This window comes from Phyllostomus discolor, chromosome 5, assembly GCF_004126475.2.
Source record: "Phyllostomus discolor isolate MPI-MPIP mPhyDis1 chromosome 5, mPhyDis1.pri.v3, whole genome shotgun sequence".
Classification (NCBI taxonomy): Eukaryota; Metazoa; Chordata; class Mammalia; order Chiroptera; family Phyllostomidae; genus Phyllostomus; species Phyllostomus discolor.
This window is the reverse complement of record NC_040907.2, coordinates 139,349,866-139,374,845: the sequence shown is the minus strand read 5'-3', so window position 1 is coordinate 139,374,845 and position 24,980 is coordinate 139,349,866. Positions and strand designations below refer to the sequence as shown.

At 34.0% G+C, this 24,980-nt stretch overlaps 1 protein-coding gene across 2 annotated transcripts in view; it reads right to left on the bottom strand.

Moving 5' to 3' along the window:
• The window catches only part of PCDH15 (protocadherin related 15), a 775,879-nt gene that overhangs the window by 176,827 nt on the left and 574,072 nt on the right, over window positions 1-24,980 (bottom strand). For both annotated transcript variants that reach the window (XM_036026943.1, XM_036026942.1), the window contains exons 20-21: window positions 5,175-5,480; window positions 893-1,117 (exon numbers count right to left, since the gene is read on the bottom strand). In XM_036026943.1, coding sequence (XP_035882836.1) covers window positions 893-1,117; window positions 5,175-5,480 — 531 coding nt within the window. The remainder of the gene's footprint in view (window positions 1-892; window positions 1,118-5,174; window positions 5,481-24,980) is intronic.

The window sequence follows — 24,980 nt, the reverse complement described above, 5'->3', positions numbered from 1 at the left end:
ACGGAAAATCTATATATGTGGAAAAATGAGAACTCTATTCCATTTCTCTTGAAAACAAAAAGGTATGATAGTACACAATAGGATTTTAAAGCTCTCTGTGATAATCTCACCTGAGTGCTCAGAAGAAAGGAAAGCAAGTGTCAATCTACATTTGGGGAAATAGTCTGTAAATATATTTATGCTTATATCACTTGAGAGAAGTGGTGTTGAAAATATCTACAATTAAATATTGAATAAGATTTGGTTTAAATGTACAATAGATCAGGAATAACTTCCTGTGGAAGTCATTGGACAAGAAGATTTGACAAATAAAATGGTATGGTACAGGGTATTTTAATGAGTGAGATAACAGACCTGGAGAGATCAAGAAAGCCCCCAAGATTATAGAACTTGAAATGACTGAACCATAACATAATGCAATTTCATGTGATCCCAAAGTTTATTTCATTCTAGAATTTTGGCTTCCAAACTAAACTAAACTAAATTATTTTTGAGGCTTAGAACACAATCATTGAGTCATCTAATTTTTTAAATATTTTTATTTGAAGGATTCAGGCAAAGTTATTATCTCTGCTGTTGTGGAATTTGGAGTAAAGTACAGTTTGGAGATATTAGTATTTGGTTGAAATCACAGAGCTAAAGGCAGGCCCAGGCAGCCACAGTGTTTGAATTAATTTTTAGTGTTTCTTTCACATTTATCATTTATTGTTAAATGATATAGTTATTTCTCAAGTCCTCATAAATATTTCACATTTAAAAATCTGTGTTCTGTGTCTGGTACCACTGTTTTATTACAACTTGTTACATTAAATACTATAGTCATAGTAAGAAAAACAGAAGCTACATGTAGAGAATGCAAAGTAGGCAACCAGAGGTGATCTGTATCCCTTACCTTTACTATCACTGTGACAGTTGCAATACCAGGTGGCATTGTCCCATAAATATCAAAGGCCTCCACTAGAAAAGTGATGCTTGCTTCTTGGGGTGGAAATGACTCATAGTCCAAACTCCTTAAAAGGGAGAGTTCTCCTGTAAATGGGTGTAGTGCAAAAATATGTTTCACTTCTGGGCTTCTTATTCGATAAGACACGTTTGCTCCAAGGTCAACATCTGTGGCCTGCAACAAGTTAAGCAAAAGAATACTTATATCAGTGGCATTACCACACAAGAGGAATGAAAGACAGATGAATGTCATGTGTCAGTGCTTATGACAGCAGATGTTTAATGATGACTGAAAGTCATATTTCAGAGAAAAGCACTTTTGTTAAAGTAATTTGCTAGAGAGGGAGGAGAGAGAGAGAGAAATATAGCTAGTGACATGGGGTTTTGTTTTGTTGGTCTTCTTGCTAAATTTACTTTATCTGAAAAACTACTAAGTAAAAGAATCATACCACAGTAAAGAAATACATATGGTCATAAATGGTCATTATTTCATGCTGATTGTAGAACCTCGGGAAGGGTCATCAAGGAACATGTATAAAGGACCCATGGGCAAAGCCAAAGGTGGGAGAAGGATTGAGGTTGGGAGGTGGGGGAAAGTGAGGGTGGGAAAATGGAGACAACTGTACTTGAACAACAATAAAAAAGAACATAAAAATAAAAGAAGAATACAGAAACATACATATTGGATGCTGGTAGAGATGGTTTGAGTAGGTAGAGCAGATGCATGATTTTGAAAATTCATCTATAGTGTATTCTTTTTGTTTTAAGAATCAGATTATGGGTTTATATGAGTTAAATGTTTAGTTGAAATCAAACTAAGTTCTACTAATAAAGCTGTTAGTATCTTAGAGATTCTCTGATTTCAAGCACCATTCTGGCTTCCTTACATTATTTGATGATGAGAAGGATAATCGGAATAAAGCACCAATGAGGACAAAACATCGATTGCTCTGAGTTATCCTGCTACTGAAACCAAATTATCTCTTCACAGAGGGTTTATTTTTAAATAACAGATAAAAAGAAAGGTGGCGAGTAGATGGGGAAGTAAGCAGAAGAAACAATCTTATATCAGTGGGTCAGGAAAATTCAGGACTCACAAATGGAAGGACACTATAGTATATGAATGGACTTGGGGGACTCAGAACACCCCAAATCAGTTCTGCCTCCTTAACTAGTCAAAGAGATGCTTCCTCCTAGTCTTTGGTCTCTGCTCCACCTTGCATTGAAAACTGTGGAAAGGAAGTGTTTGAGGGTGGCTGCTTATGCTCAGCACCTCTTTCCCTTTTCAGGGATGCTCACTCTGAAGCAGAACATTAAACTGCACTGGGTGTCAGGCTGGTGTTGGTTTCCTAGGGCAGCCGTAACAAAGTACTACAAACTGAATGACTAAAAACAACAGAAATTTGGGAGGGGGGTGGGCAGAAGTGCAAGAGGGTATGGGGTTATAAATGGTAACAGAACAAATACAATAAAAAGTAATTTAGAAAAACAGACAGCATGCCAGATTTAGCTATGGTTTTCTGACCCCTGGTGTAGAGCATGAGTATAATCAAACTTGTCAGCTTCAAGGTATATTGAGTTTAATCAATAAAAGTGTTAGGTATGAGAATGATCACTAATAATGGCTTATTGTTGGAGCAACATTTCACATAAAGAGCATTTTAGACTTATTTTAGAATAGCTGCATAAAAAGCAACTGTATGTATATGTTGGCATATTTTTATTTCATTTTGCCATCATTTTAGCAAACATTTTTTCTTTCTTCTTAAACTCCTGTGAGTGCTTTTACATAATAAAACCTTTGAACAATGAAAAAAAAGAAAAATACTATTTTAAATAAAAATAAATATGTTGAGTGATTTCCATAAACATAATAGATTATTAAAGCACTATAAGGAAACAAAAATGTAAATAATAATTTCATCTTACAAGTATCTTATAATACATTTGTAGAGATCACTTTATTATAACTCCTTTCATTTACCAAATTTTTATTGAATAGTTATTATTGTGAGGTGCTACAGAGATGAACAAGATGAATCAAGACATAGTTTCTGCCTTCCAGGTTACTGTCTCAAAGAAATAAGACATAAATATCCAAATCAAAGGGAAAAACTGATATATTACTTAAAAGTATTTAGGATTTGGACTGATATCTTTCAGCCGAAAGGATAGGTTTTTAAGAAGCTTTTGTGGAATGACTATTTCATTCAGTAGCACAGACTGGCAAAGGCAACCCTGGGAGAGGAAATGGATGGAACAAGAATGGCATTAGGAAGATGAGAGGTGGTTGGATTGTGCAGCACTCATGCAGTATCTCCTATGTCAATGTCTAGTCTTGGGTCCCTTTAACCGGTTACCAACATCATAATGAAAAAGAATGTTAACACACAGGTTTTATTATTCTCCTGCCTAAAATTCTTCTTGTTTTTCCATTCCATTTTAGATCATTTCCATTCTCTTTAACATGGTAAAAAAGATCGACAACACATTTTCCAGCCTTTTAGTCCCTAATTCTCTCCTCTCTTCCAGCATTTTGAGCAAGTTCTTTGCACTGCCTTAGAAAGTCTTTCTTCCTTACTACTCAGCAGAAAGAAAGAAGGAGCTCCTACCCTTTGTGACAGCATGGATGGAACTAGAGACATTATGCTAAGTGAAATAAGCCAGGCAGGGAGGGGCAAATACCTTATGATCTCACCTTTAAATGGAACCTAATAAATAGAACAAACAAGCAAGCAAAATATAACCAGAGACATTGAAATTAAGAACAAACTGACAGTAACCAGAGAGGAGGTGGGCGGGGATAATGGGGGAGAAAGGGTGAAGGGATTTCAGGAACAACTATAAAGGACACGTGGACAAAACCAAGGGGGAATGGAAGCATGGGAGGGAGGTGGGGATGGCTTGGGTGAAGGAAGAGTGGTGGGGGGTAAATGCAGACAATTGTACTTGAACAAAATAAAATAATAAAAAAACACCACAAAAAGTCTTTCTTCCTCTTTGCTTGAATGACTCTTACTCTTTAGGTCACCCTATAGAAAGCAACTTTCTCTGGGAAACATTCTCCTTGATCTAAAGATTAGGTTAAGAGCCCCACCTGTGATCTCCTAGGCCCCTCCTATTGTGAACCTCTAGTTTAATCACGAGTTTACTTCTCCATTTGCTACACCAGACCAAAAACTCCATGAAGGCAGAAAATGTATCCTTTTCATGTTTGAATCCTGAAAGTCTAGTATAGGAGTTGACATGAAACAAACATTGAAAAAATATGCTTGTTGATGAATGAATAAATGAGATGAATAGAAGAATAAATAAAGAAATAATGGCCCTCTCCCTTGCTAGCTTATGTCACATTTTTCATATGTATTAATGTTTATAGTCTAAATATTTATCTAGTTTAATTATGCAAGAGATATAAGCTTTTTAAATCCATGCTAACAAAATTTATGTTCTGGATTGCAGGTCAAGGAAGGGCTTGAAAATTTTTTTTCCCAAAATATACTTCATATATCACCTGTGCCAGAATTAAAGGGGTAGTTGCTTAAAATGAAAATTTCTGGTCCATCTTAAACTCCTGAATCAGAATACGAAGAGTTTCTGCTAACAACACAATTGAGAAACGAAAAAGGAGGCTTGGGTATGGAGACACTAATGAAAAAAAAGAGTTAGAGCTGTAGAAGAATGTCAGTTACTCATTGAAAAAAACAGAACAATGAAAAACAAAATAGTGGGTATATAGCAATGCCCTATTTTTGTAAAATATAGAAGAACTTTTTACATGGGTGTATGTATACATATATATGTATATATGCATGTTTACATATGTATACATTTGATACTTGATACTTGATACACCTGAGCACAAAGATAAATGTGACAGAATAAACATAAAAATATTAATATTGAGCATTTTCGAAGTAAAAGTGGGAATTACTGACTTTTTATAGACTATTGTATTGTCCATTGTTACTATAAATATGGAGTATTATTTTTTAATATTAAAATTATTTAGATGTGTTATTTAATTTTTACAAATGCAACCTTTCACCCTTTAATTTTTGGTATATCCCTAAAAGTAGAGTTATTAGAGTTTTAAAAATGTAGTATTTGAGAGATACTTATATTAATTTTACTTGGTGTTTTATTTTTTTGATTTCTTAAATCTGTCAGTCCTATCCTAATAGCTAATCTCATTATGTGGAATTAATGAAATGTATGCTTCTTCCACACACCTCTATTTGAAGGAAGGAGGTCCCAGCAGGCAGATTCTCTTCAACAACAACAGTATATGTAGAATTGGTGAACACAGGACTATTATCATCAATGTCCAAAACTTTGATGGCCAGTGTTAGCGTTGAATGACGAGGGTGTACTGCTCCATCAGTTGCCACAACAACAAGTTCATAGTAGTCCCTGACTTCCCTGTTAAGCTTCACTGTTGTGTAAATACTCCCATTGGATGTGATTCGAAAAAGATTATTGAAGTTGCCCAAACTGTAGTACACTTGGCCATTTATTCCAGCATCAGGGTCAGTTGCCTAAATGAAATTAAAAACAAAGAAATTCATATAGTACATTTTATTAAGCCTTTTCCAACATTTTGTTATGTTTCCCTTCTGAAAGAGAATATTCAATGAATCATGGTGTGTTTCTAATTGGATACTCTTTTTCTCTAAAGAGAATATTAAAAAGATAATGATGATGTAATGCAAAAGCCTAGAACATGGAAAGAAATATAGCATAGTTTAATTAATATTCTTCATTCAAAATGAGCATAAAATAAATTGATAATATCATTAGCAATAGCAATATTGTTACAGAAAACTCTCATTACAAAAATACTGAATATTTTATTATTATCATTTCTTTAATAGATTTCAAATTCTAAAATAATCTATTGACAACTTAAGATTCTATAGATTTTTTTTAATTCAAGCACTTTTTATATTAATGTTCATATGTATGTTCAGGAATTTTATATATGTGTGTCTATATATATTTATATAACATCATTTAATCCTCACAATCTTCATATGGATAAATAGAATTGGTTCAATTTTACTAATGAGAAATCTGTGACTTAAGGAATTTATTTGTCTTGCTTAGCATTACACAAGAAATGAATATCTCAGTGACCTATTTTTTAGTACAATGCTTCATATGTTAAACTACTTAATAAATATTTGTGAAATTGAGGAAAGTAAAATTTAAAATTACATCTTCTCCAAAACTCAAGTGACAGTAAAAGTATGGTAATGATGAGGCATCTACAATAGGCTCTTCTTTAATATCACAATAAAATCCCCAAGTGATAATTGAGAATTGTTGATATAATAATAATAATATAGTAACTGGAAATTTTAAGATATATCAATCACTTTACGTAAAATAAAATGTGGAAAATTTGAGTGAACATTCTTCTCATGGAGTGTTATGAGATCTCACTAAACCTCAATTGTGATATAAATTATGACCTCTATACAATACTGTGCATTTTGTGTTAAATAGCTCTATATTATTTTTCTTCAGAGAAACTGGAGGAAATTTAAGCAGCCATAAAAGGTTATATAGTTATGCCTCAAAATGTTGCTAAGGAAGATAAGGTACTTGGCTGCATTATGAGCCAAGGACACAATAATCACTTAATACCCACAACACTCTTCCCCTCAAAACACACACACACACACACACACACACACACACAGAATGTTATCATTTTGTTTAAAATCACAGCCTAAATAACTAGAAAAATATATATATTCCAGTAATATAAATAGGTCTTATTTCATCATATCATTACTCTTGAAAATTCCAGTAACTTTCTCTGCCTGTGGGAATTCTTAAGGTCACAAAAATCAATCACTTATGTAATCAGTAATTTAAATAATAGTGTACTTAGAAAACCCTATAGACTCCACCCAAAAAACTACTAGACCTAATAAACGAATTTGGGAAAACTGCTGAATACAAAGTCAACATTCAGACATCAAAGGCATTTTTGCACAACACTGAAATATCAGATAAAGAAATTAGGGAAAAAATCCCATTTACTATAGTAACAAGGAAAATGAAATATTTAGGAATAAACTTAACCAAGTAGGTAAAATACCCGTACCCAGAAAACTACAGAACATTGAAGAAAGAAATTAAGGAAGACACAAATAAGTGGAAGTGTATACCATGTTCATTTATTGGAAGAATTAATATCATTAAAATGTTCATACTACCCAAAGCAATCCACAGATTCAACACAATCCCTATCTAAATATCAATGACATATTTCACAGATGTAGAACAAACATTTCAGAAACTTATATGGAACCATTAACTACCTCAAGGAGCTTCAGCAATTTTGAGAAAGAAGAACTAAGTAGGAAGGATTACAATACCTGATACCAAAGTATATTACAAGGGCACTGTAATCAAAATAGTCTGGTACAAGCAGAAGAACAGACACATAGACCAATGGACAGAACAGAGAGTCCATAAATAAAACCATGTCAATATGGTCAATTAGTATTTGACAAAAGTGGCAGGAGCATAACATGGAGTGAAAATAACCTCTTCAATAAATAGTGTTGGGATATCTGGACAAGTACATGCAAAAAAATGAAATTAGGCCACCAACTTAACACCATCCACCAAAATAAATTCAAGATGGATAAAAGGCTTAAATATAAGTCATGACACCATGAAAGTTTTAGAGGAGAACATAGGCAGGAAAATTTCAGATATTTCCCACAGCAAAGCATATAAAGGAAAGAATAAACAAATGGGACTATACCAAGTTTAAAAGCTTCTGCACTGCTAAAGAAAACATCAACAAAACGAAAAGAGAACCAGCCATATGGGAAAACATATTTGACAATTATACCTCAGACAAGGGTTTAATCTCCAAAATATATAAAGAACTCACATGACTACACACCAGGAAGACAAACAATGCAATTAAAAAAATAGGTAAAGGACCTAAACAGACACTTCTCCAAAGAGGACGTATAGAGACACATGAAAAAAAATCACTAGCCATTAGGGAGTTGCAAATTAAAACTACAATGAGATACCACTTCACATTGGTCAGAATGACCTTCTTCAATAAAACAACAAACAACAACTGTTGGGAAGTTTGTAGGGAGAAGGGAATCCTAGTGCACTGTTGGTGGGAAAGCAGACTAGTGTAGCCACTGTGGAAAACAGTATGGAATTTCCTCAAAAAACTAAAGATAGAACTGCATTTTAATCCAGTGATCTCACTGCTGGGATTATGCTCTAAGAATTTTGAATCACCAATTCAAAAGAACCTATGCAAACCAATGTTCATAGAAGCATTATTTACAATAGCCAAGTGTTTGAAACAGCCAAAGTGCCCATCAGTAAATGAGTGGATCAAAAAAAACTTGGTACGTTTACACAGTGGATTCCTATGCAGCAGAAAGAAAGAAGGAACTCCTACCTTTTGCAACAGCATGGATGGGCCTGAAGAGCATTATACTAAGTGAGATAAGCCAGATGGTGAAAGACAAATACCATCTGATCTCACCTATGAGTGGAACCTAATCAACAAAACAAACAAGCTAGCAAAATAGAATCAGAGACATGAAAATAAAGAACAAACTGACAGTGACTAAAGGGGTGATGGGGGAGGAGGATAGAAAGCAGGGGAAGGGGCAAGTCAAGGAACATGAATAGAGGACTCTGGGGTGTGGACAACGGGGTGGGGTTTGACTGTGGGAGCTGGGTGGGGGCAGTGCAGGATTGGGTAGGGGAGAGCAATGGGGGAAAAGGTGGGACAATTGTAACTGAACAACAATAAAAATTATTCTTGCTCAGGTTACTTTTTTAGATTTTATTTATTTATTTTCATAGAGAGGGAAAGGGAGGGAGAAAGAGTGGGAGAGAAACATCTATTGACTGCCTTGCTGGGCACCCAACCTAGATATGCAACCTGACCAGGAATCAAACTGGTAACCTTTCACTCTGCAGGACAATGCCTAACCAACTGAACCACATCAGCGAAGGCTTGAGTTATGTTTTAATTCAGCCATGTATTGCAAGATTTATTATGATAGAACACTTTAATTTGACGTGTGTATGTGTGTGTGTGTGTATCTCAGGGGTGTTGTATATATGGTCATATATATGTCTAGCTGCTTAACATGTTTCCAAGAAGATACATCAGATATGTCTGTGTTAGTTTTATCACAGCTCTAACAAATTGCCACAAATTTATCAGCTTACATAACACAAGTCTATTATTTTATAGTTCTGTACAACAGAAGTTCAACATAGGTCTCACCGGGCTAAAATCAAGGTGTAGGCAGGGCTTTGTTTCTTTCTGAAGGCTATAGAGAAAGATCACTTTCCTTTGTCTCATTCAGTTTGTTGATGTAATGTACTTCCTTGAGGTTGTCTGATGGATATCCCTCTCTCTCTTCTGGTTGTCACGTGAGGACCATTCCCAGCTTCTAGAGGTCAGTCACATTCCTTGGTTCATGGCACATTCCCTCCATTTCCAAAGCCAATAATAGTGGGTCAAGTCCCTCTCACACTTTTGAATCTCTCCTCTTTCATGTCATCTCATACTACATATGAACCTCAGATACAAGCTGTGGGATATATGGTGTAATATATATATATACATCCAAGATATAATGGCATTTGCAGAAAAATCCCCTTTTATGCATAATATGCTTCCACCTATGTAAAATTTCTCAAGCCTAACCATACTGGTCCCAGCCACCATCCACTGTGGATCCGATTGCTAAATTACTTCTTAATTATTTCTTTCAGTTATTTCTTTTCAGAGAGATCTTTTATAAAAGAGAAAGTAATGATACCTGTCCTCTGCTTAACTTCTATCAATGATTTCCACTGCCTTGGGCAGTATTCAAAGCCTTAACATAGTTAAGAGGTTCCACATTAAATATTGCTTTGACTATGTTCCAGAATATTGCAAACCTCTCCAACCTCCAAACTTCTCCAAATGCCTCTCTGCCTGTAGGGCTCTGCTGTTATTCACCAGTCTAATACCCACTCATCTTTCAAGTGTCAATTTAACATCACTTCCTCAAAGCAGTTCTCTCTGACTCCTGAAGTGGAAATTACAACCTCCTCTTATATAGGTCAATAGTTCTATATACCTGCCATTTTTATTGCTTTTAATAATTTAAATTATATATTAATATTTTTGTGTAATTATTTGTTTAATACTGATCTCCCTTTTTACAATGTAAGCCTTAAATAATATGGTCTGGGATTTATGTGTTTTCTTTTTTTCACTGATTGCTCAATGCCTACTATAGTGCATAGCACATAGTAGGCACGCATTTAATACTTAAATACATAAACATATAATATTAACATATAAATGAATGTATTATTACTGCTACAGAATTCTTTATTTTTGAAAGATTTTTATTTATTTTTAGACAGAGAAGGAGGGAAGGGGAAAGAGATGGAAAGAAACACTGACGTGTGAGAGGAACATTGATTGCCTCTTGCATGCACCCCAATGGGACCAAATCTGCAACTCAGGCATATGCCTGGACTGGGAATTGAACTGGTGACCTTTCACTTAGCAGGATAATGCTCAACCAACTGAGCCATGCCAGTCAGGGCTGCTATAGAATTCTTAAAATTATTTTATTCATTATATATCTATTGTTTGGTTTTATTTTGGTTAATATTTCTTGCTTTATCATTCTATGTAATTTTAATTAAGAATCTCAAAGCAAACATTTTGGAATTATTCAAATTGTTTCTGGAACTCTGATTATTTTAGCATAACTACTGATTACTAGTTTATGTTGAAAAATGTCATTTTTTAAAGTACATGGTGGTATTTTGTCATGGTCAAAACAAGGATATGATAACAATAAATGTCTGTGTACTTTCAATATTTTGTGGAATGACAGACAAAATAGGACTATGCAGGTTAAGATAGTGAATAACCATATTGTATAAAAAGAGATTGCAACATTATAGAGGTGCTGATTATTTTCAGTGTTTCTAGTGTACATATGTTAATGTAATTAACTTTGGTGTAATTAACTTTAATGTAATTAACTCTCTATATCTCAGATATCTCAACTTTAAAAAAATGTGAAGTAGAATTGTAATTTATAATCTCTTTCCCTACTATTATACATGTCAGAGATGAAATTTTCAAACACAACACAGATCATCAAGTATAACATAAAATAAACTATAGCTATTATATAATTCTCTATAACCTAGTTGCAATGAAGTTTTTTTATTCCACAGTATAAAGTATAAAAAAAAGCGAATAGGACTCATTATAGAACTAATACTAGAACACTACAATGTGGTAAATATATTAGTAAAAGATGAATTAGGAAAGACCTCACATTTGACTACAGAAATTCATGTTTGTAAATTGGTGGGCTGGAGGACTGTTAGGAAAGTTACTCCAATGAGTGACTGACATACAAAGCTGTAATTTTAGAATAAACCACCTATCATGTAGTGCTTGCATCATATGGGTATTTCCCAAACTGGTGCATTAACTATATTTGCCCTTGGAAACTTCCCAGTGCACATTATCTCAGAGCAGTGTTACATTTTAAAATCCTCTTTATTTACAATTATTGAACCAGAACTTCTTCTTCTATCCTTCATCATGCCAAGGGGAAGAACAGTTTAGCAAGACTTCCCTGTCTATGCTGCCAAACTCACAGAAATGGTGGCTTTGGTAGAAGGAATTGGGTAACACACGGCCTCATTTAAAATCTAACTGTGTATAAGAATGTTATCACTGTGTGTTTGTTTAGCTATAAGTGCTCTTCCTCTATGGGCGAGATGAACAATTTCAGTCTTACCCATATGGGAAGAGTTGTGTGGGTGAGTGAAATTGTGAGATGCAGCATTATCCAACCCATCTGGCTCTCATACTAAGCCTGTTAATATCACTGTCACCCATCTGCCAGAATCCTGTATATATCTCTGAATTGGTTTTGAACCTGAGTAATGTATAGAATATTAGTTATTGATGTCTTCAAACTCTAGGGTGTTTTCACCACAGTTTTCAAATGAATTTAATCATAAACCCTTTCACTGCTGTTTGACAGAATGTACTAACTCCTATGTTAGAACTCCTACGTACTAACTTTTTGAGGGACATATTTGTTAAATACTGCTATAATTCAGTAAACAATGTTGGGATCATTTTCACACACTATTTCCACCTTGCACTTCTTGTTTTCCATGACATAGCACTCCGAAATTACTGCCTTATGTTCATAGAACCAACGGTGCTACTCTCAGCCATGTTGGGTCCTTAAAAGGGTCATTAGTAAACTAATAAATGGTTACGAAATTATAATCAGAAAAAATATAGGTTCTCAGCAGGACTACTAAAAGATTGTTTTTAAAAATAACTTAATAGAAAAAGCAGTAGAAAGAGAATTAAGTGTTTGGTTTTGGTCATGGCTCTGGTAAAGTAACTATGGGTGTGAGTTTTCCTTGAGCTACATTTTGAGGAATGTTAGTTAATGTCCCTTATGATGCTACTGTGTTTTTTAAGGGGAAAAAGTGAGGGGACATGGAGAGAGAATGGGAGGTTATGTTCAAATAAATAAAGCTTAGAAACTAGGAATATACTTTTTAAAATGCTTCATTACTTCAAAACTCCTCAAGTGCCAATAATATTTTAATGAATAAGATGAAGTTCTCAAGGGGAATACTTTATGCACCAGATTTAGAAATGGTAAGTTTAGAAATGCTGCCTCCTTTCAACATACTGGGCAACCTATAGAAAGAAGCCCAAATCCAAACTCTTATGTATGATTTACTTCTACTCTACATATTCAGCATTTCATACTATTTACTCCCCTTTTCTACCTTTCCCTAGGACTCAGCACACACTTTTTGACATTTTTATCAGACCTCACTATGATGACTCCTTATTTATCTTGGAATTTGTAATCATTCATCCATTCTTTAAATTCCAACCCAAATTTCACCTCTTCTACAAAATTTCTAACATTTAGTGATTAACATTAATGATTAATTTATATATTGTGCAATTGATGAATGTTTCCTTTTATTACTTTTAGTTTACCATAAGTCTTTTCAGAATATGTCCCATACCTCTTCATATATTATTTTTTTTCAAATGTACAACTATCTCTATTTCATAGTGGGGTGATTTGTTGAGAGAAACTATTCAAACAGATATTCAAAATATGAACTGGAAATAAGTGTTACATGGGGTATTTTCATCAATAGAGTTTCATAATTTTGTTTAAGTCAGCTGAAATGTAACAGCATGTTCAAAGTCAAGTGCACATATACACACCTACAAACATACATTTTGATCTGATTTAGCACAACTAATTCACTGAATGTCTAGCTTCCACAAATAGAACTATATTTGATACTCATGGAATAAAAAACTATAATATTTTGAATATTTTGTTGGAAAATACTGTAAACATTTTAAGGTAACTCAGGAATGCATCTAATAGAGACAAATAAACCAGAATATTTGTAAAATGCAAGGATATTTCCTTCTTTTTGTATCTCTAAATTAAGGAGCATAAATTGGGTCAGGTAAGTTAAGTGACAGGAACTGGCTAAACAAGCTAGTTTCATTTCTTCACTATTATAGATGAGTATGTATATATCAGACAAGATGGCCAGACACAAAATCCCTTATTATCAGCAGTACTGTCAAGAAGTTTGCATTGAGCCAAGGAGCTCAGTGTGTGATGCTATAATGAAACCATTTATCTTCCTAGAAATCAATTAAAAGTTAATTAAGATTGTTAATAAGAAAAATCACACATATCTTCTTCCCTTGTACTACATCAAAGCAATAAACAGTAATAGCTGCAACTTTATAATCATCTGTCCATGGTTAACACATTTTATAATATATAACTTACTATGGGGCCTGATTTGCAGCTACTAATTTGTGAATGCATATTGCTGGGGAATTGGCTGATAGTCTGCAGTCAAGGAAAGACCTCACTGGACAAAACTGTGAATATTTGCTAAAAAAGACTTCTGGAAAACCTTAATCATTAAAATCAACATTAGGAGTACATTAAAGCGAATTAAATAATTAAGAAAGAAATCAGATCATGCGTAAGGGAATTTATTGAACAAGATTTTTAAAAAGATTTTACTTATTTAAATTTTAGAAAAGGGGAGGGAGGGAGAAAGAGGAGAGAAGCATCAGTGTGTAGTTGCCTCTCACGTGCCTCCCACTGGGGACCTGGCCCACAACCCAGGCATGTGCCCTGACTGGAATTGAAGCAGTGACCCTTTGGTTTGCAGGCCAGCATTCAATCTACTGAGCCACAACAGCCAGGGCTTATTGAACAAGATTTAATAAATATTTGTTGATCATATTTTTTTATTTTTGATTTTTTTCTATTTTTATTTTAATTGTAACCAGTTTTTATTTATGTAAATTATAGTATACAATCAGAACACCATTTTATAGCATATCATCTTAAAAGGAAGCAAGGAGTTATATTTCATATAAATTATATATATTAATCATGTTTTCCTCTTCTTTTCCAAGGGGTCTATAGTACACACTTTCCTATCAATAAAAGTGGAAGCCCATTACTGGGATGCCTACCCAGGGGGCTACAAATTTTATAAAGATCTAAAAGTTGCCTGCATGGTGGTATACATTGGGATAACACCTCAAATCTGCACCCCTTCCATAGACACATCTCTGGGTAGATTCCCTGTACATTTTTAATGATTAATTCCACTTTAAAGTATTTTACATTCATGCCCCTTCAGATTAATTATGTAGATATAAAATCATCTCTGTTTATTCTCACAACAACCAGGCATATGCTAAGTACTCTGAAAACAAGAAGAAAATATGTCTATTAGTAAAGGTGTGAACTACCATGTAGCACTAGACTAGGCAGTATGAAGCTGACTGGAAAGGAGCCTCACTCTACTTTCTTCTTGCCTTTACAGCAATTTGAGAGGCTGTGTGCATTCTTTTCTCACCTTGAAGTGGCAGCCATAAAAGTTGTTGAGCAGAAAGGTCGGAGGAGAAGTTGGGCAATGCATTGTTAAAGACATTACTAATGGAAATACTTTTCTATTTATCTAAGAACTTTATTTCTTTAAAGAAGCTGAACTATTTCCAGGGCTGTGATTATCAGTGTAAAAGCAGAAAAGCAATTTAGTGACTCAAGATTTTGGTAAGTTTTTCCTCTCTCCACGTAAATGCTTCATATTCATTATTGAACAATGGCAAGTAGACTTACAGGCTGGATGGTAACAGCTGCACTTGAGCTCAAACCACTAAAAACATAACCAGACTAAATAGTATTTTATTAAATATTAGAACTCTCAAATATTTAATCCTTAATGATCTAGAAAATCTACATATAAACTCTCTCCAGTTTAAAAGCCTAGATATTTCCCTTACTAACTATTCACTTTTGGTAAGTCCATCACTCTAAGCCTCTATCTTTCATCTGTAAAATGATGATAATGAGTATTTATCTCACTATCCCTATAAAGACTGAACACATTTAGCAGCATGTCTGGCCATATGAAATAATCAATAAAAATATATGTTTATTATTGTTAAGGTAATATCTACTTAAAAACTTAAAAAAACTGTATTTTGTCCTAAAGTACCTTAAAAATATTTTTGGTAGAACAAATAGTACTTTTATTTGGCTTATTTGCACATCTTATTTTCCTTATGATCATGTTTAACCTGTCATAGTGGATCTATTAGGTTTAACTAATTTTGTTGTTGTCGAGGCTTTTTCAGAATTTTGGTTTCTGAATTTATTACAACTAATTCATTTGTGAAAGGTCATTAATTAAACCTATTTGTGAAAGATCATTAATTAAAACACCATTCACATGGTGTTTTCAGTGTAACAAATAAAAATAAAAAAACGGTTACATGACCAGAGCATAAATGAAAGAAAGGATAGATCGCTTCAGTTACTACAAACAATAATGATGAAGATTTAAGGCCACTGAAACATGAATTTAGCCAGTATTAGATACTAGAGAAATTTCTCTGAAAAAGTACATCTGATGATTTAATAGATATTGCCATACTGATAAATGATTGCAATGTCTGGACTAAAAAACATCAGCTATATTATTGGAAAATAAAAAATGTATTCCATTTGAAAGTAGAAGAGAAGAGTGGATAAATTCCAGTTGCATTTAAAGTCATTTCACCAAGAAACATGCCCTGCATGGTGCAGCTCAGTGGATTGGGCACAGAGCTGTGAACCAGAAGGTCCCCAATTCAGTTCCCTGTCTGAGCACAAGCTTGGGTTGCAGGCCAGGTCCTCTGTAGGGGGCACCTGAGAGGCAACCACACATTGATGTTTCTCTTCCTCTCTTTCTCCTCCACTTTCCCTCTCTCTAAAAAAAATAATAAAAATAACCCTGGCTGGTGTGGCTCAGTGGATTGATTGAGCAGAGGCTTGAGAACCAAAGGGTCACCAGTTCCATTCCCTGTCAGGGCACATGCCTGGGCTGCTGGCCAGGTACCTAGTCTGCATCCCTGGGGGGGTGTGGGAGAGGCAATCATACATTAATGTTTTTCTTCCTCTCTTTCTCCCTCCTTTCCCCTATCTCTAAAAATAAAAACAATAAAAAATAATAAGATCTTTAAAAAAAGAATAAATAAAATCTTTAAAAAATAAAGTAATTTCACTAGGAAAAAATGCAAGTGATATGGACCTAATTACAGATTATGAGCCTCTTAAAATCATTATAGTGAGAGATGAAAGGGGTATAAAAATTATTTCACACTAAACATTTCCTTACTTGTCATAACTACAGCAAGCTATCCTTCTAAATAAGAAAGGGATACATTCTACTAATCAGTGAAATCAGTAAATATTTTTTTCCCACAAAAAGTGTTTGACAGCTGCCCATATTTTTCTCCAAAGCTATGTATTTTTTTTAGTGTTTTAAAATTCTTTCCACTCTAGAGTAGAGCAAATCTCAAGTAAACTGTACTTAAGGGCTTAGGTACCTCTGTGGGATGCCTTTTTTGACTTTCCCAAGGCAAGACAGCTGTGCATCCACTGAGACTGCATCATTCTCTTGCTTACTTAGCTCTATAATGTGATGCAATTACTTGCTTACCCACATGTCTCCTACACTACACTTCCAAGATTTGAGGACAAGAATCATGTACTACTTGGAGCTGACTTGAATGTCAACTCTTCAAAAGTATACAATGAATATTTGCCAAATAAGTGTTCAATTAAAGACTTCCTTTTATTAAATAGTAGGTGCCTTAATGAATGTTTTTTGAACCTACCAATAGCCAAAGCAATTACTCCTCGTTACACAATAAATTACATTTTATCCTAATATCCAAGGCTCTATGTGACCTTGCTCTAACCTATCTTTATGCACTGATTTGCCATGACAAAGTCTCTGACACAAAGTCTGTGTTTTAGTTGAAATAGTTTATTTATTGCATCAGTCAGCTTTCAGACAACTCCAAAATCTCAGGGGTTCACCATCACTGATGTTTACTTTTCGCCCATGCAGTGTCTGTTGTGAATGCCCTGAGGCTCTACTCTTCATCAGCTTTACTCCAGGATGGAGGCTGAAGAAGCAGCATCTATGGAAACAGGCTGCTCACATGACTCAGGCTGCTCATGTGAGCCATAGCTCTAAATGCTTCTGCTTGGCAGTGGAACATATCACCTATGCTCCCACTTCATTGGTCAAGACAAATCTTATATGATCAAGGCTGATATCATTAGGTGGTCAGTAGCAGCCTCTCACAGTGTGGGACAGCCAAAAATTGGAAACTATAGATAGTCTACCACCCTCACTGTCCTTGAAATGCACCATGCTTCCTTCCTTCCTCATAGTCTTTGGTTTTTAAATCCTTCAAAACCTACTTATCTCATCTTCTTTCTGGGAAGCATCTTCTTTTCATCTAACCTCTGACCTCTCTTGCACTAGGCACAAGCCACTTTCTTTAATTATGTATATATATATGTGTTGTGTAATTAAATGTTAGGCCTAAAAGTTACAGTTCATCTACTTATTATATAATGATAATATATATGATATATATCTGATAAGATATATCATAAAAAATGTACAATGTATGAGAAGTGTGATGTTCAGACAGAAATGAAAATAAAGAGAATCTATAAAAAATAGACAGTAAGAAAATGGAAATAAAGTATCTTCCTAGAGTTGAGCAATATTTCATTCAAAGTGAACTGAGAGTGTCAAATTAAGCAAGCCAGTTTAAGTGGTTACAACATAGCCTAGAGTTCTCTTAATAATAGAGTATAAATTAACTCCAAGTGATTAAATAGTAGCCCGAGGAAGAAGCCATGTAGTTCTGTACTAAATTTTGTACATACACAAGCATATCATGGTGGACAACAATCAGAGTATAGGACTTCAATTTTTTAGGAAAAGAGTTGTCAGTTTCATATTCACACAACAAACAAAAATGTTTTATGCTCATTAATGTTCTCATATAGTGATTCTGATTTTTTTCTTTCTCAAATATTCCCTATACTGTTGAAAGAGGAGAGAGAAATCAATCTGGGAGGACTCATTTCATGATTGTCATATTTTTTCCACTATTGCTTTGCATTTAAGAATTCTGAACTGTGGGTGTGGTGTGTATCACACCATTTTGTGTGATGGTGTAAGGTCATTTACTAGAATTATATTCTATTCCCTCACTTACTTTTACTTATCAAACATCTGTAGTCTCGTCTTTTTTCTATACACAAACATGCACCAGATCCTAAATTTAAGTGTATTTTGCTAAACTAACTGTTGCTATCTCATGTTGGTTTTATCCTATCAGGAAATCCTCCTCCAGCTGCCCAACCTGATTGTTCTTCAGCCCGAGTGTCACCCCTCTTGGCATCTGAGTACATGGGAAGCGTCATCCCTATGCTCCTGACACTCATTGCACATTACTTTAGCAAAGTCCTTTTTACTTATTTTAATAGCTCCATGAAATTAAGACCAACTTAAGGGCAGGCTGGTTTGCTTATATCTATACAATGTTTATTCTTTGCATTGTATTTTCTGCAAAATTTTCACATGAAGCTATTTTCATTATGCATTTACATATCACTCCTACCCTAATCACTGTATCACATGTAGAAATTAAAAACTTATTATTTGAATGAAAAAATAGATTGAAAATTAAAATTTATCATTTATTATTTAAAGTAACACATCTTCCTTTTTTAGATGAAAATTAAATGAACAATCACATCAGCAATGGTTTATTTCTGGATTTTGTTATTATGTTATTATTCTATTGTTTTCCTTTAATTTTGTCTCTAGAATGCTTTAAAGAAATCTATTTACAGTTCAGTTTGAAAACAAGTGTTGTATATACATCGTCTATTGTTTTATGGATTTAAATCTAGTACTTTTATTTTGTGATATTCTATTCCATTGTTAACTCAAACACTTTTCATTATAACTCCCCTAAAGAGGCTTTTTTAGATGTTTTTTTCCTAATTGCACCTCCATGAAATTGTATTATTATAGATGTATTGTATATCTATTTATGTACATATGTTTATCTGTACTTTATGCATAAAAATGTATGCTTTTCTGCCTCTCAAGAAGCATTTTCTTCCATTATAGGAGTGATATGCCCTTGTTAAAATGAATGCTTTAGTCATAAGAAAGGTCTCTGTAACTTCCTAATATACCACAGGTAAGAATTTTAATTAAAGCATCATTTCTTCAATAACGAGTATTGTTTCTTCAATTACTCATTACAATGATGTCACTGCCTAAAATATTTGCCCAGATTATTCTGTTGGGTAACCAACCCTTTTAGGGCATCTCTGGAGTTGCAGTCAATAGTCATCACTTTTTAAGTAAGTAAGTAAAATAACAATACCTTCACCACGAACTGCATTTTATGCATTCATCTGCGTGGCTTGGGCATTTTTCTCCTTGTGTTTACCTTGTCTGCCAAGTTCTAACACACTGAATTGTTCTGTTTTTATTTTTAAAGTATTTTAGTTTCCTCTATGCTTATTGAAGATGTCATAGTTTGCTTATCAGATGTTTTCATCTGCTATTACTCTCAAATTTTAATTTTACTTTTATCTGGTATTCGTTTGAGTTAAATATAAAGATGCCCATGGATTTCCCCAAAGAGCCAAGACTGCACACAAAGTACTGTCCTTCTGACTGTCACAGAGTGTTCTGCTGTTATGTTGTCTCACAAATGATTTGCTTCTATCAGTGCTAGAAGAAATCTCAACTGGAACCGGGACACATTTTGACAGCCAGGTTGGATGCTCTATGAAGTTCGTAATTGCATTTTCTGGAGATTATCAAGCATTATGTTATAGGATGCATACCTAATGCAAAAAAGAATACTTTGTACCAATATAAAATTCACTTAATGAAAGAAAATATCTTCTAATTCACGAACACTATGAATAATGCCTTTTACTGGACATTAATATATATTTTTCCCAAATACAAGCATAAAATTAAAAAGGTTCCTCCATTTTACACACATTGTTATAATCTTATTGTATTTACCTACCCTGATAATGCCACTTAAGTAGAACAGGGTACAGATTTTGATTTCTTGGGTTTATTTTTCATCTGTCATTACTTGAACTATGTTTAAAATTCAGCAGTTTTTCACTTATGTTCCATTCCCCTAATCTGTGATGTTGCCAAACTGGTTGAGAAATGTATGTTTTATATTCATTCATCTGACAACAATGCACTGGATTTTCTAGAGATCACATTGTCAACTGTCTTGTCTAACAGATTTATTTAAATTAGGAGAATAGAATTAATTGGGTGGAATAACTCATCTCTCCTTATTTACTCCCTACCACTGCATTTGTGTGCTGAAAAAAGAATTAATATGTACAAAATGTAGAAGTGTCCTTTGAATCAAATGTTGGATTCAGATTCTGCTGAGTTCTTCCTTCCCAGCTGCCTTCTTTCCATCATGCTGTCAGAGCACATCCTTATGTGCCACTGACTTTATAAATGGTGTCTATTTTGGAATGATTGCCATGCAACAGGCATCACACAAAGTGCTGTGTGTTTCCTTTAATGTCAATGTGAAATGCTACTGCTGCTCAACTTAATATTGGAAATATATGTAGATGTTTTTAAGTTACAGATTTTATAAAAGATGTTTTATCAATGCTTAAGGGTTTTTATTTTGTTGTTGTTAAATAAGAAAAATAAAATAAACTCAGAGAGTTTTAAAACTGGAAGTAAACTTTTGGACATACATTCTTTTATTAACATATTCTCATTAAAACATTTTAAATATCAACTGGTCATGCAGAAATTATCCTTGAGAATAACAGGATTTATTCTGTGGAATTCTGTTGATGGTTAAAACAGCCTCATCAATATAATTAAGTAATAAAAGAACTGGAGTCTGGCATAAAAAATAGAAAAAAAAACAGAAGTTGAAATTAAGTGTATAACTCTAAGAAACTAAAACTCTGCAATCTGTTTACCAAGTATCTTTGCAGATGATAAAGAAGAAAGTTATTGATTTATTTCAAACTTAAAGTTTAAAGAATCTAAATGGAGACTGAAGCTACCATCCAACAAGACAAGTTTGAACCATTTGATTTGTTTTGCCCAGAGGAAGCATTACTCTTGCAACTTCCGTAAAGATGATCACTTTTGACAGAAATCTATTTGTGTTGACTGGAATAAGTGTGATGCTGAGGGGTTATAAAGCCATTAGAAAAGTCTGTAGGCTCAGGAAAGCTCCTCATAAAAAATGTTTCAATACAAGGAAAAAGACAGTGAAAAAGAGACTATATTTGCTATATATCCACATCTTGAATTATGATACCTATAGAGAGTACTCCAGTCCTGGGTTTCAGAATCCCAATGACCTAATCCTTCTGAGATATTATAAACTAAATGGTGAGAAAACAAGTCAAAGAAATATTGACTCTTTTTGTTTATTTATTTTGTAGACTGAACCTAGATTTGAAAAAAATCCTCTCATCTTTGATTCTTGTATGACTGGAGGAAAACCAGCACTACTCAGTAAGAGTGGCATCCTAATACACCAAGGTTTTGGGTTTGATCTCCAGCCAGCATACATATAATAAATAATCAATGAATGCTAAATAAGTAGAACAAAAATTGATGTCTGCTTGCTTTCTCTCTCCTTTTCTATGTCTCTAAAATTAATTTAAAAAGCACTGCAGTATATATGGGTCTTTGTTTGTGGGTTGCATTCCCTATAAAACAGGCAATAAGGTAGAAATTATTTGCAAATGGTTTATTGATGTGTACCTTTGAGACCAATGCATTTGGGAAGCAGCAGAGAAAAGCAGGATTAGATTAAGAAGTTTAACTACTATTCAAAGGCCAAAAACAAACTTGGCCAACTCTGGAAAATGTCTAGAATTAGAATTGCATGTTATGGTTATTCTGGTTTGAGCCAAAATGGCCAAGACTTCACACTTGGACTTGGGTCAGAATGCGGTTACTCTGAGAGGGGTGTGACCGAGGGTAAGATAGTTGTCTGCAGCTGAGGTAATCTCTGCAGCAGCAAAGAGCTGGAGGATGTCTGCCTGCCTCGCTCCCAGAATCTGGAGCAGTATGTTCTTCCCTGAAGGGGGATCTGGGTGGTACATCTCAGTCTCCAGCATAAGCCTATATCTGCATTACCTTTTCATTAGATTATAAACTTTTTAAAAAAGAATATAATGAGTCACATACATACTTACAGATATGCATGCCTGGAATCATTACAATATTAATCATTCATTGTTTTCCAAAGAAATAATAAGGTGCAGAGTACAGTATGGCTTCACTGTCACACAAATCTAGGGTTTGGTTGTTTTGACCTAAACCAATAATGGTCTGTTTCTGCCTTACACTATGAGATGTGGCTCAATGTTTCTTTTGAATGCATTTTTCATAGAAGAGCCAAGGCCTATATATGGTAAATACATCTTTTCTATCCTTTAATTCTTACAAACATAGCAAGACAGTTATTATTGTCCACATCACGGATAAGAATATTGCAGAAAAGATAAGAAACTTGTTCAGGTTCCTACAGTTTCCCAATTAAATAACTTAGATTGGAATTTAGGGCATTAATATTCATCTATTTGTGATTTTTACTAAGAAAGAGGGGTTCTTAACCTTGATGAGCACTGGGAATTATTTTAACTCTATGATAAATTGGAACCCAGAGATAAACAGTAAGATGACATGAAAACAATTTAGAATTCATTCTAAAATAGTTTATTTATTTTAATTATAAAAATTAAGAGCCATATTACAAAATCTACACTTTGAGATTATTATTATGCAGCAATTCAGAATTTAAATGTATTCTATTAGAAAAATAAAAACCTAGGTTATAGGAAATTTCACTGGTTCCCCTCACATTATTTCTTGCTCTGCTACAAGCTGGTCTAAAGTGATGCCAGGGGAAAAATAGTAAAGTCAATGGAAGTCATAGCATGAAATCCTGGGGAAAATAATATGTAATGTACCCAGGCCTTTGAAATTCACTTATTGTTTTGAGACTCGGAGGTAATCATTCAAAAATAAATCTATACTTGATTCAACATCTATTCTTGTCTTCTGCATTTTCCCTGCTTCTGAAATTGAGGAGAAGCTTTATCAATGGATTCAATTCCATCTTACAGTCCCAGAGGCTATGTTCCAAGAACATCCTCCACATCCATTTTTACTGAATCTATTTCCATCAGCCTTCATAACTGCTAAAGAAATTATCATTACAAAAAAAAAGAGAGAGAGAAAAAATAGCCACTTCCTACTATGTCTGTTGTCTTGCTACAATCCCTTCTCATCCCCATCTAGGAGATCAACACATGTTAGGCCATTGCTCACCCTCATTCCTCAATGAGTTATTTATTGTCACACTAAAGTATTTTTTATTGTTGTTTTAGGTTTTGCATTTTCTTCTACTTAGAGTAAGTAGTCTTCACAGAAATTGATTATTCTTTAGTTCTCAGTTTACATTGCTCATCCGCACAGGGGACTCTCCTGGGCCTCTCAATTATAGGAATATCCTTACTATTCACTATCAGAACTCTCTATCTTCCCACACAGTGCTGTGATGATTTTGACTTTTGTATCTAATGGTGTGTTTATTCATTTAATGTCTGACACGTTTCGGTCAGTGAGGTTCATGAGAGCACAGTTGTAACAACTTCCGGTTGTTATAACACTCGGTCCAGTGCGCCACACAGAGCAGACACGTCATAAATCTTCAATCAAGAAATGATAAATGAAAGATAAAAAAGATCCTAGCTGTCCAGCTAAAGTATAAAATATATTGATGCAATTTAGATTAATTATTGTAGAAATACACATTGACAAAATGTTACCATTTTCTCCTTTATAAGTGACAGAGAATCAAACTCTTCAAAGATAGGCAGAACAAGATATTATTTAGTCTACAAGCAGCAGGCATGCTTGTAAATGCTGTCTTGGCATTGGTCAAAAAAACAATATTCTGATTATAGAATTCTTGCATAGGCTTTTATGTTAAGGTAGTGAGTACAGTCAGAATACCAAAGTTTTGGCCTAAAAAAAAATACCTTTTTATTCCCAGTTCTTTTACTTATTAGTTATGTTATGCTTATTTACTTCTATGTTACCACTCATATTCTATCTGAGATATTATGCCAGTGAAATGGGAGAAAAATTTAGGTCTTATAGTGCTTTATAAAATCTTAGGTGCTAACAATCACTATTTGCAATTAATCTGCACATTCTGAAAAGGTGACCCTTAACCCAATAGGGGTTAAATTTGTTACATTGCTCTTTATTCTTAATATTGAAACATTACTTTAATCATTCATTTCCCCAGCATGTATCAATCATATAATACTTGTCAGAATCCACATTTGGAGAGATATACAAAAGCGTAAGATATGTTTCCCTAGTATTTGCTACTTAATAGCTCCTAAAGATATTATAATTACTTATTTTTTAAAAAAATAAACTAAAATACAAACAACTATGTCAAGTCTTTGCTATCTTCAGTT